The sequence below is a fragment of the Oncorhynchus tshawytscha genome, linkage group LG04 (genome assembly GCF_018296145.1).
Source record: "Oncorhynchus tshawytscha isolate Ot180627B linkage group LG04, Otsh_v2.0, whole genome shotgun sequence".
In the NCBI taxonomy this organism is placed as follows: Eukaryota; Metazoa; Chordata; class Actinopteri; order Salmoniformes; family Salmonidae; genus Oncorhynchus; species Oncorhynchus tshawytscha.
In genome coordinates, this window is record NC_056432.1 from 40,668,041 (window position 1) to 40,680,226 (window position 12,186).

Sequence of the window (12,186 nt, forward strand, 5' to 3'; positions counted from 1 at the left end):
GTCACATGCAATCTCATTCCATGATAGTGGCATAATAATGCCTCTTCCAGAGCTCTGCACGTCAAGTTCCTTTTATTGAAGGGATGTTGTAGCCATGTCACTATTCACCTGGGTCTAAATTCTACCTTGAGATATTTACAGGCAACCGGTAAATCATGCACTGACGTCAATGGGAGATTTACATAATCATCGAGTTTCACATGGGGATCACAACCTCTCCCTCAACGTGAGCAAGACAAACGAGCTGATCGTGGACGACAGGAAAAGGAGGGGCGAGCACGCCCCCATTGACATCGATGGGGCTGTAGTGGAACGGGTCGAGAGCTTCAAGTTCCTTGGTGTTCCACATCAATAAGGACCTGGTGGTCCAAACACACCAAGACAGTCATGAAGAGGGCACGACAATGCATATTCCCCTCAGTAGGCTGAAAGGAGTTATACAGCTGCACCATCGAGAACATCCTAACGGGTTGCATAAAAATCAGACTTTATTTGTCACATGCACCGAATACAACAAGTGTAGACCTTACCGTGAAAGGCTTACTTACAAGCCCTTAACCAACAGTGCAGTTCAAGAAGAGTTAAGAAAATATTTACCAAATAAACTAAAGTTAAAAATAAAGAAAGTAACACAATAACGAGCCTATATACAGGGGGTACCGGTACCGAGTCAGTGTGCGGTGGTACAGGTTAGTTGAGGTAATTTGTACATGTAGGTAGGGGTGAAGTGACTATGCATAGATAATAAACAGAGAGTTGCAGCAGTGTACAAAACAAATGGAGGGGGGGGGGGTTAATGTAAATAGTCCGGTGGCCATTTGATTAATTATTCAGCAGTCGAATGGCTTTGGTTTCACCACTTGGTATGGTAACTGCTCGGTATCTGACCGCAAGGCGCTACAGGAGGTAGTGACATCCAGGACCTCTATTCCATCACACTCTTCACATATGCTGGTGCTATTCTCTGTTTATTATCTAGGCATAGTCACTAACCCTACTTACATGTACATATTACCTCAATTACCTCTACTAAACCCATACCCTCGCACGTTGACTTGGTACCGGTTCCCCTTGTATATAGCCTCATTATTGTTATTTTATTGTGTTACTAGTTTTCCTCTGCACATTTTTCTTACTTTTTAATATTCTGCATTGTTGGTTAAGGACTGGTAAGTACGCATTTCACGGTAAGGTCTACACCTGTGATGTATCTGGCGTATGTGACAAATACCATTTGATTTGAAGCTAGGATTCGGCCCCCTAGATTATATTGTGCGGACTGAGTGCTCCTTCTGAGGATCATTAAACGTGTAAACAAGTGCATGTAGCGTTAACAATTATTAACATGGATAGTGCCTCAGGACAGCCTTCTGGAACATTTAGGTCTCACTTTAACATGTTGAGATGTTCCAGAACACTCACTGGAGCAGGGTGGAAATAGGTGCTTATGGTATCAACCTGAGGATGACCATTAAGTTTGTGGTTGGGTGTTTTAGGAAACAATGTACAAAATCCTGAATTTTGTCTATAAAGTGCTTTGTTCAATATGTTCCCGTTTAAAATGGACAATACTGTGAGATGGGCTAATTGTTGGGGTTTCATATTGTGAATAAAAACAATTGTACTCGGTACAAAAACAAAATAACATGGTCCTCCAAGTGATACTGCTGAGTAATCCAGGCAGGCCATTGCCTGTACCATGAGTCATAATGTGATTGTTAGGTTGAAAAGATGCAGAACGCATGTATGTTGTCAAACATACAGTACCAATCAAAAGTTTGGACACACCTACTCATTCCAGGTTTTCTTTATTTGTACTATTTTCTACATTGTAGAATAACAGTGAATACATCAAAACTATGAAATAACACACATGGAATCATGTAGTAACCAAAAAACAAATCAAAAGATATTTTATATTTGAGATTCTTCAAAGCACCCAGCCTTTGCCTTGATGACAGCTTTGTACACTCTTGACATTCTCTCAACCAGCTTCATGAGGTAGTCACCTGGAAGGCATTTCAATTAACATGTGAGCCTTGTTAAAAGTTCATTTGTGGAATTTCTTTCCTTCTTAATGCGTTTGAGCCAATCTGTTGTGTTGTGACAAGGTAGGGGTGGTATACAGAAGATAGCCCTATTTGGTAAAAGACCAAGTCCATATTGGTCTGATAAATTCACATTTGAGGTTTTTGGTTCCAACCGCCATGTCTTTGTGAGACAGAGTAGTTGAACGGATGCTTAATGGGACTATCATTTGTTTTCCAACATCACAATGACCCAAAACACACCTCCAAGCTGTGTAAGGGCTATTTGACCAAGGAGAGTGATGGAGTGCTGCATCAGATGTCCTGGCCACCAAAATCACCCAACCTCAACTCAGTTGAGATGGTTTGGGATGAGTTGGACCGCAGAGTGAAGGAAAAGCACCTCTTTCAAGACTGTTGGAAAAACATTCCTTTTGAAGCTGGTTGAGAGAATGCCAAGAGTGTGCAAAGCGGTCATCAAGGCAAAGGGTGGCTACTTTTGAAGAATCTAAAACATAAACATATTTTTAACACTTTTTTGGTTACTACGTGATTCCATATGTGCTATTTCATAGTTTTGATGTCTTCACTATAATTCTACAATGTAGAAAATAGTTTAAAAAAAAGAAAAACCCTTGAATTAGTAGGTGTGTCCAAACTTTTAACTGGTACTGTAACATAAAACCATTTCCTCTCTAGTTTAATAGACCCATTAATCAAGTGAAGTATGCCTTTTCAGTATGGTCTCTTCACTACACCCAGCTCTTACCGCCTTCCCTTTTAAGACCATATCTCACTGCTCATATGTCCAATTTGTCTACAATACATTTTTATTATTTTATGATTTTAATTAATCTTAACTGTATTTGTTCATTCCACTTTGTCAGGTTGAGTGCTTTGATTGCACTGTACTTCAATTGTAAAAAGGTTCATTTGTTCACATACTCCTACCGTATGCCTACCTCACTCCAAATGTTGCACAGTGGGATCTGGTGACAGCTATTTCACTCCTACTGGCTTGCCAAGACCAGAAGTACGTCATTACCACATCAGGAGGGCAGTAGGATCGCTGTGTCATGTTAAGTCTCATTCCCCAGAGTCTGAGGGCAGCGGGGGCTACCTAGTAACCCATACTTACTGTAGGGTCACTCAGACAGTATCTGCAGCAAAGCTCTCTCTTCACAGCATTGTTTGTGTATCCAGTCGTTAAAGCTGTAACTACACAGGTTTAGCAGCAGTAGGCTATTAAGTTTGATTTGAATGGACTTCACAGGTATATGTTATGTTCAAGTCATGTCTGGAGGCTAAGGGAACTTCTGTCAGGTCCTACTTAACCCACACAGGACAAGTCAGAAGATACTGTAGGTCTTCCATCATCATCTGAACATTGCCTCAGTCTTCTCTCCATGTCAGCGTTTTGTTCAGAGATGGTGTTTTAGGAAGCTGGGCTCTCAGGAAGAGAACTCCTCACAGGCAGACGGGAGATTCTTGTCCTGGACAGTGCTTCTCTCTAAAATGACCCCAATTGTGACTGAGCATTGCACTCCCACCTTCTTCTTTCCCTAGTCTAAAATAAAATATGCAATAACAGCAAGTTGTCCTTTGGGTTTGCATAATGTTTCTCACCTAAAACTATTGGCAAAGAGCAAAATGTTATTTTCACACACAGCACTTGTTGCAAGGGGCATGTAAGACTACTGTTTTTGGAAGAAGGGGGATAGGGAGAGAAATGAGAGCAATGAGAGTGATCTCATTTGTAAATGCAGAGGTTGTGTGTTCCTTTGAGTGCAATATTCTGTAAAAACACACCGCAATACGCACATCCTCAAGCCCTCATGACAAATCAGTTCTATCTTATTTTCCTTCATTAATCTCTTAGCAGGCTTTAAAATGTTAAATATGCAGCATTTTCTTTGATGAATTACTGAAGATTAATAAACCCAGTATCCCGAGACACCAGTGCTGCCAGTTGCCGAGCCAACAAAAACACACCCTAGCAGCATCTTATCCTATAATCTGTTTTAAAGAACTTAGACACAGCAACATACTGGGAAAAGTTGTCATGTCACCAGCTGCGGAAAATGTTCCCTTTCCCATTACATCTGTATATCACATCTATAAATCGAGAGGGACAGAGAAGAGTTCCCAAAGCTTAAGCTTGTAATCCCAGAAAAGAAGCAGCACAGGGGAGGAATAGAATAACATGAGTATTTGTTGATCAAGCATTTATGAGGACACAACGGTCGTTTCACAGGGGTGATGGAACACTCTTCTTAAAGGCCCAGTGCAGTCAAAAATGTGATTTCCTGTGTTTTATATACATCTACACACTATGAGGTTGGCATAATACTATGACATTGTGAACATAATGGTAATGCCCTTTTAGTGTAAAAGCTGTTTGAAAAGACTGTTTTGGTGGGATGGAGCTTTGGCTTGCCTGGTGACATCACCGGACAATTAGTAGACAAATAAGAGAGTTCCCAAACCTCTCTGCCAATAACAGCTAGTTTTCAGTTTTAAGGTACTTTATTCTTGCTTAAGAAATGTATCTTTGCTAAGATAGTTTCTTTTTGACCATTTTCATTCAAAATAATCACAGTAAGGTACTTTGTTACCCAGAAACGATTTGATACGGAGATAAAAATGGCCGCATTGGACTTTTAAGTCAGAGACTTTCTCACAGTTTTTAAGTAGCCAACAATCTTTGATGTCATAAACGGAAAATGTGTTTCAATCAGATGATATACAGTTACTGCTTGTCTGATGGAATGTTGTATGTTTTATAACATAAAAACAGATCCGATCCATGGGAATTTGCAAATGGCAGATATAGTAGGATATAACTATTTTTAGCAAATAAAAGGTTCTGACTAACTCTTAGGGAGTCAATATGGAGCCTCCACACAACAATGGCTCTTGTTTGTGACTTAAAAGTATTTGTGCTGTGTATTCAGCTTAGTCTACATAACAGGCAGTTTCCCAAGCCCATGCCATGAATGCTCAATAGTTGTAGCATTATGTGGAATGAACACATTATGTTGAGCCACAACAGTTATTTTTCCCCATTGATGACTTATCTCCCCCAAATGAAAAAAACAACAACAGGGATAACTTAGCCAGAAATGTTTTCGCCTGTGGTATTTGAGTAGCCTATGTTGCAGTTTACTAAAGTCTCAATACATAATTCATACTTTACCGTTATGCCACTGTTTTGATACACAATACAATTTTCCAGACGTCACAGAAAGACCTCTCAACCTCTAAAACAGGGCCAAGCAATACACCTACGATCTGGATCTAAGATAGTGTGCTTTTCTTTGTGGGTTGTGGCCTACAGATAAGGCTAAGAAATGCAACTGTATTCATGCCTGCGTAAAGGACACATTTTGTTTTCCCTAGATTATTCATCAGCTCCCCTAGGATTGTATAGCATGGGATTCATTCCCCTGGGAGAAAACGCATGCACGCGCACACACCAGCACACACGGCCTGCATGTACGCTCACAAACACCTCATTCTGAGACACAAGAGGAAAAGGAGTGGGAGGATTTCCCCCGCTTTTCTTATTTTCGGCTTACATGAGGTCATAGTGACCATCAGGCTTAACAATTACTAGACTGGAGCTAGACCAATAACATCATGTTGATGTCCACAACAGGAAATACAACATACTTTCAAGAAAAGTTTTTTAAAAATCTCAAGAAAACAAAGCTAAGGACAAAACAGAGGTTATGAGTATTACGTGTAAAACCACTTAAAAGTTATAACTACAAACTAAGTCTTTGCTTTGTTTATATTTGTGTATAAATAATCAAGTAAAGAATCATTATTTGAAGATCACAGTAATTTAATAGACAAACTTCCATTATGGGGAGTTTTGATCTTGTTTACAGTATATTGCTAATCTGCGAATGGCATTTGTCCAAAAGACAAATACTAGATTTTTTGCTTTTCACGTACAGATGATATTATTTCAAATATGACCCACACTTCTTGTGTAGCGTGGGCTGTTTGTTCAGCCCTGCTTTGCAGCTGCCTTGGCTGCCTGATGGGCCCGTCTCTCCTCCTCAGCCCTCTCCCTCATCTCTTTCTCCCTTCTGATGAGCTGGTGCCTCTCTGCCTCCCACTCCCCCACCTTTCTCTGGTACTGCTCCATGTCAGGGCCCTCTGCTGAGGCTAGGCTCTGCTGGACCAGGCTGGAGACCAGCACCTGCAGGGGACTAGGGTCCACCTTTCCCCTGGACTGGAGCTGCCCACTCAGAACCTACACATGGCCAGAGGAGATGAGGTGGTGAGCGATGGGGTGTATGGAAAAGGAGGCATTAAGGCCTAGATTCAATCAGATCAAGTGTTAACCGGCGATAGCCGACACCCACATAGCTGATGTTTTGCCTGGTGTCGGACGGTGTAATTGCTATCAAACCGGTGAGCAGTTGCTCTTGTGATCGTCACGATGAAGATTTATTTGAGCCTAATCACGGTGTAGGCCTAGATTACATCACACATTCCAGTGTTCGAACTGGTAAACACTGAGGCATGGGATTCCTACTAATGAGACTCTGTGCAGCCAAAGGCATTGTCCGTCATAGTTATACCGGAAGCCGCTTGTGGATTTAACAGCTCTTACACGGTTCCACCTCTGACACCGTCAAAACACATGCTATGCGGGTGTCGGCTGGCGCCAATCTAATTGAATCGAGCCCTAAGTGTAACTGTCGTTGTAGATTATGAGTGCTTAATAGCAATCTATTCAACTGATCAAAACAAGAAATCTGTAACACAACATACATGCAGTCCATACACAGGCTCTTCCCTTATTTAATTGATCTTCCCTTTGCCCAGTACCTTAAATCTGCTGGCATAGAGGGGTAGCTTATCTCTCTCTGCCTGGTCGTCCTCATCCACCTCCTCCTCTTTATTCCCCTCCTCTCCTCCGGACTCATCATCCTCTCCAGATGAGGAGTCTGAGGCAGAGGACAGGTCCTGCAACAGACCCTCCAGGTAATCCACCTAGGAGAAACACACACACACAGCACAGGTTTAAGGAAACACACAGACGCAACTGGGACAGGCGGACATGCACTGACAGACCGACACGATAACTCTGGAGCAATGAGCATCCCCTCATAGGAGTCCATCAGGACAAAGAACGGACGCGAAAACAAACACACGCAGACAATGGCACACACAATTAATATTTCCTGATCTACACAGAGTCCTCAGTTCTGACACTGTCCTGCTTTCTGGCAAACCTGGTTTGGTTCCCAAAGTCTCACAGATTCCCCCTGTTCTCCAGACTCCACTAAATCACACTACTCTGCTCAGAGTTGAACTACTGAACTAGATAGGGCTAGAGGAGCACTGCACCAGGGTGCGTTGACGTGCTTCTGGGTATAAATAACCCAGATATAACAGTCTCAACACTAAGCCCTGGAGATAAACCCTCAGACCGTCTCATACCCTGTACCTGGAAAGTAACAGCTCTCTACTGCCACCAGGTTGGTGTCATATGCTCATTGTGTTATTTGCAGCATTTGATGAGTAAAATGAGATTGTAAACAATCAGCTAAACTGTACAGGCTTCTTATTCATGATAATGCTTTATAATGAGTTAGTCTTATACTTGTATAATGTGTTACTAATGATCTTGTTCGTGTTAGATGCTGATTTAGGTATTGTAAAAAGTACAGCACTAAGACAGGTATTGGTGAGTACATACAGCATCCTTTGATAGTTTGCCATCTCCAGGAGCGGCAGCTACTCTCTCCATGACGGCCAGGGCCCGGCCCAGATACCCTGGGGTCCACATCAGAGGCATGCCCCTGAACACAGCATGGATCCCTGCCCCCATCTCCACCTTACCTAGAGACAGACAGAGAGAACGAGAGAGGAGCAGGAAGTGGAAACTATCAGAGATGTGATCAGCACAACATGACAACCAGACCATGCGGTTTGGAGAGGTTGATTGAAATGTTTAACAAGAGGATAAAGCAGGGTTTCCTGAGGAATCCTCATCCTTCTGCTATCGACAAATGGTTAGGAACATGAGGAAAGGCTATGGCTTGTTTTAGGACCAGGAGTATGGTCTGACTGGGGGAATACAGACCTAGTAAAGCACTGCCCAGCAGTTGAGCGCTGAGGCCTATAGAGCCGTCCTGCTTCAGACCAGATATCAGCAGCGATGCTCCCAGAGCCCTCTCCTCTGACATCTACACAGTCAACCAACACAAACATACACTTATGCTTCAGACAACATTTGAAAATAGCATAATGACTGACTTCCACAGAAATACAGTAACTGTGGCTGCTAAATTTAACTGATACATTTTGCACTCGTCTTTTCCTACTAGCACTGACTGGTGATAGATGCTTTGTTGAGGGACAATCTACTTGCTGCGATTGTGATAAGTTGTCTCACCTAGCTATCTTAAGATGAATGCACTAATTTAAGTCGCTCTGGATAAGAGCATCTGGCTAAATGACTAAAATATAAAAAACATGTCAAATATATATATGTAAATATCCATATTTATCAAGGGGGATGGTGTTGTGCTGGGATCATAGTGACCTTCTCTACACACATATGCCCTCCTTAAGTTAACAACAATCAATCATTTCTACAGAGTCCAGACACTCCAAATTTTCTTTGGCACGATAACTTCTCCCGGACATGTTGGTACACAAGAAGCACAGAGCAGTGAATGCTACTTTACTTACGCTGAGCTCTGGTTTGGTTGCAAGGTAATTGCTAAGTGCATACAGGGACAGGATCTGTGTTGTGGGCAGATCAAAAGACTCCTGAAGCATCACCTCTTCCACGACAGAACAGGCACCTGCAGAAGAGGAACAACCTTGTGAGGTTTTAAGCTACATTTCATATGTGTGTACATTGGCTTAGTTTTGTTTAACACAAGTTTTTCCAAAGGGGGTCTGGGATAACTTTACAGTTTGACAGATATTACAGTTTCAGAAGTCAGAGACTCTTTACCTTTGAAGTCTTCATCTTTTATGAAGGAATCTATCAGAATGTTGAACGTGAAATCATCTGGGAACATTCCATATTGCACCTAAATACAGAAACAGAGAACGGTTAAAAACGTTCCATAAGCACAATATCATAGTCAACCTCAGACATTGAGGTCAAACTCTTTAGAATGTAGAGTTTCAAAAAGGCACTATGTACTGGACAATTACCATTCTAGGTAGAACATTAATGACAATGTTATGGTCATGGAACATTGGGTGCCAACATGGAGGACACTTTGTGACACTGTGTTTCTATACTCAAGAGTTGATATTCACGTCATAAAAGGAATTCCCCTTGATCATCCCCACAAATTGGGTAAAACATTGATACCCATTGTAAAAACAAAAAAAAAGCCAACTTCGTCGTCAGTTTTTGTTATACAGAAATAAAAAAAACATGCTGCTGTATTGTTCAATGTACAAGTTGAATTTGCAATTGACTAAAACAATTGACAAGAAAATGTCAAGTTTTTGAAGTGAACCAATGGGGTAACCTAGCTCACCACAGGTTGTTTTCACCATTTTCATTCTATCTAATACAGAGTGGACTATGGCTCTGCTTAGCATAATGTCGTCCTACCTTGTTCTTGAGTGTGTGCAGGGCCTTGTCTCTGGCCCCGTATCTGAGACACTGTCTGACCCAGCTGTGGACAGTCCAGTCTCTGAGGTACCAACAGTTCGGGCTGTGGCGAAATCTACAGGAGAGAGAAGAGAGATGTTCAGACATAAAAAACAAGAACAAACAAGACATGAATGTTTATGACTTTTGTTATGTCATTATTCTGACGCTTTTATGCAGCATAGGTCAAGTCAAGCGTAACCGCTTAACCCATAGGCTTGCAATGCAATATTCTTGTTAATCTTGTAATCACATAAGAAACAGATTCCAGAGGAGGGGAGAACAGGGAAGCTCTTAGACAGCATCGAAGCATAGAACAAACATGCATGTGACTGAACATAAACACACCATAAAAAACTTTGGAAGAAAACAGGGGTCAGAAGACAGTGGCCAGGAAGTGAACACCCTAACAAAGAAAATCATTTAACAGGGCATGCAAATTAGGCTTACTTATACAGATAGTACTCTGCTTGATCAACCTCTTCTCTTGACGATATGTTGTCAACAAACTGAAAAAGAAAATACACAGAGATATGTTATGACAATGAAGTAGTTTGCTACAGTTGAAACTGGTTGACAGACATACAAGCTACAAGGATGAAATCTCTCGGTACTCTGCATGCTCTTACACGTGATATTGACAGGGAGCTGACAGGGAAGTTTCGGTCATACGTCCTATCCATCAAGGAGGCCAACAACGCTGTAGGATGACATGTTCATATTCAGCTTTACTTTCACATTTCACAAGAGCTAGACTTGCTGAAACTTTCTGCCATTTAAATATATGACTTCAATCTTCAAAAGACTTTACACTACTAATAACACAGTACAGTATCTCTCCACGTGTAGCCAACACTGCCCCCCTGTGTTAATTTAGTGCAGACATTCACAGACATCGTCACTGACTTGACAGTTACATCTTCAGTACGACGTATGCACAGAATAACGAATATATTCACACGTCACTGTGTCTCCCAAAACTAAAATGCAACTGATTTCATGTCCACTTAATTAACAGCTAACGTGTGGCAGATAAGGTTGAGGCCCACCTTTCATTTGTTGCGCTGGGTAGGGACAAAAAGAATTGTTAGCAATGAGTCTTACCCAGATTTTGATGATCTTTCTCTCTTGCGTCCCATAATTTGGTGTCTGTGTATGGTGTGGAAAGTAGACATCTTCTAGCTGTAGGACATAAACAATAATGACCACACGTTACATAGAGTAGACAATGGTCTCTGAAGGTAACATGCACAATGCAATTTATTGCGATTATAGTAAAAGCAACTACTAAGTTAAACTTTGGACAAACGGGATAAGAGGCATCTTATTTGGTTTAGCTTGTGAGGAGTTCGGCTAGGTCAGAATGGGTTCATTACACGTAGCTAGCTAGGTAGCCACCTGGCTAGCCTTCTAGCTACTTGCCTGGAAAAACACAAATAGTTCGGCCAAACAGTGAATCAATCAATGATAGAAAACGTTCCTGATTTAAATAATTACTTTTTAGTGTTAAAAAAAATGTACCTATAAAACGGTAATTTCCACATTTACGGATAACTTTGACAGCTCCTAAACAACGCTTCAAAGTGTAGGCTGCCATCTTGGGACGATACCAATATATGACAGAGGGGAGCAACAATGTTGAGTGAAAGAGAGCCTTACTCAAATACACGTTTAATGCGAACCGTAACACCATGAAAAACAGTATATATAATACGGAAATAGAAACGGTGTTATTTTTTCTAAATACTATAAATATGTATGTTTAATAAAAAATATCAAACATAACATTAGAATGAAACCCTTTATATCTATTGGTACGTTCTCGAGTGCCTGTTATGGTGAATGTCAATTGTCCCAGTGGCAAATTCATTGGAAATAGGTAGGCCTGTCTGAACAAACCCATTATTTGATTATATCAAAAAGTCGTATCAAAGGCCTAGATATTATGTGCAGACTGCAGAATCGTTCAGACTGATGATGGCTGTTAATTTATGGCTCTTCCAGTTCTTCCAGGAATGGGCAACATTGATCCATAAAACCAATAGAGATAGATAGATAACTCATCTTTATATCTGTGCTATTATAGCGTCTGTGACAGCATGGGCAGCGCCATTGAGGCTACAACCCATAGGAATCCCACGAGGTGACTACTTTAAAATGACTCAGGCATTGCGGAGTCCCTGAATGGCGCTAGCCATGCTAAAACAGCCTTTTGGCCACTACAGGCCTCAATCATTCTCTATGATAAAACCACAGTTTCTAAACCATATTTGATAAAACCCTACTGAATCGAAGGGAATGGGAAACGCTGTAAACTTTGATTAAAAAAATACACACTATTGTAATGTTAGGATGGGCGACTATGGGAGTCTTCTTCATTAGGCACCAATAGGTACAGTGCGCCTTAGAGTTCCACACATTTTTGGGCTCCACAGTTTTTGAGTTGTGGAGTGGTGCAGTGGTCTATGGCATTGCATTTCCGTGCTAGAGGAGTCACTACAGGCCGTGGTTCGA

General features: G+C 41.4%; 1 protein-coding gene across 1 annotated transcript; it reads right to left on the reverse strand.

Annotated features, from left to right (window-relative positions):
- Positions 1–5,856: 5,856 nt before the first annotated feature.
- mrps27 (mitochondrial ribosomal protein S27) lies at positions 5,857–11,303 on the reverse strand. Its single transcript, XM_024418120.1, has 11 exons — positions 11,194–11,303; positions 10,777–10,854; positions 10,302–10,372; positions 10,123–10,181; positions 9,634–9,748; positions 9,016–9,094; positions 8,745–8,860; positions 8,134–8,236; positions 7,747–7,889; positions 6,873–7,037; positions 5,857–6,291 (listed from the first exon to the last, which is right to left on the reverse strand). Exons 1-11 carry the CDS (start codon positions 11,267–11,269, stop codon positions 6,043–6,045), a joined length of 1,254 nt encoding a protein of 417 aa, XP_024273888.1. The 5' UTR covers positions 11,270–11,303; the 3' UTR covers positions 5,857–6,042.
- Positions 11,304–12,186: the final 883 nt, after the last annotated feature.

Bases quoted from the DNA above. Each gene is read 5' to 3' on its own strand.
- mrps27 (XM_024418120.1), bottom strand. From the start codon at position 11,269: ATGGCAGCCTACACTTTGAAGCGTTGTTTAGGAGCTGTCAAAGTTATC. The intron at 10,182-10,301 runs GTAAGAGCATGC...TTTCTTTTTCAG, and splicing joins GCTCCCTGTCAATATCACGT to TTTGTTGACAACATATCGTC. The intron at 9,095-9,633 runs GTAGGACGACAT...TTCTGTATTTAG, and splicing joins TGCACACACTCAAGAACAAG to GTGCAATATGGAATGTTCCC.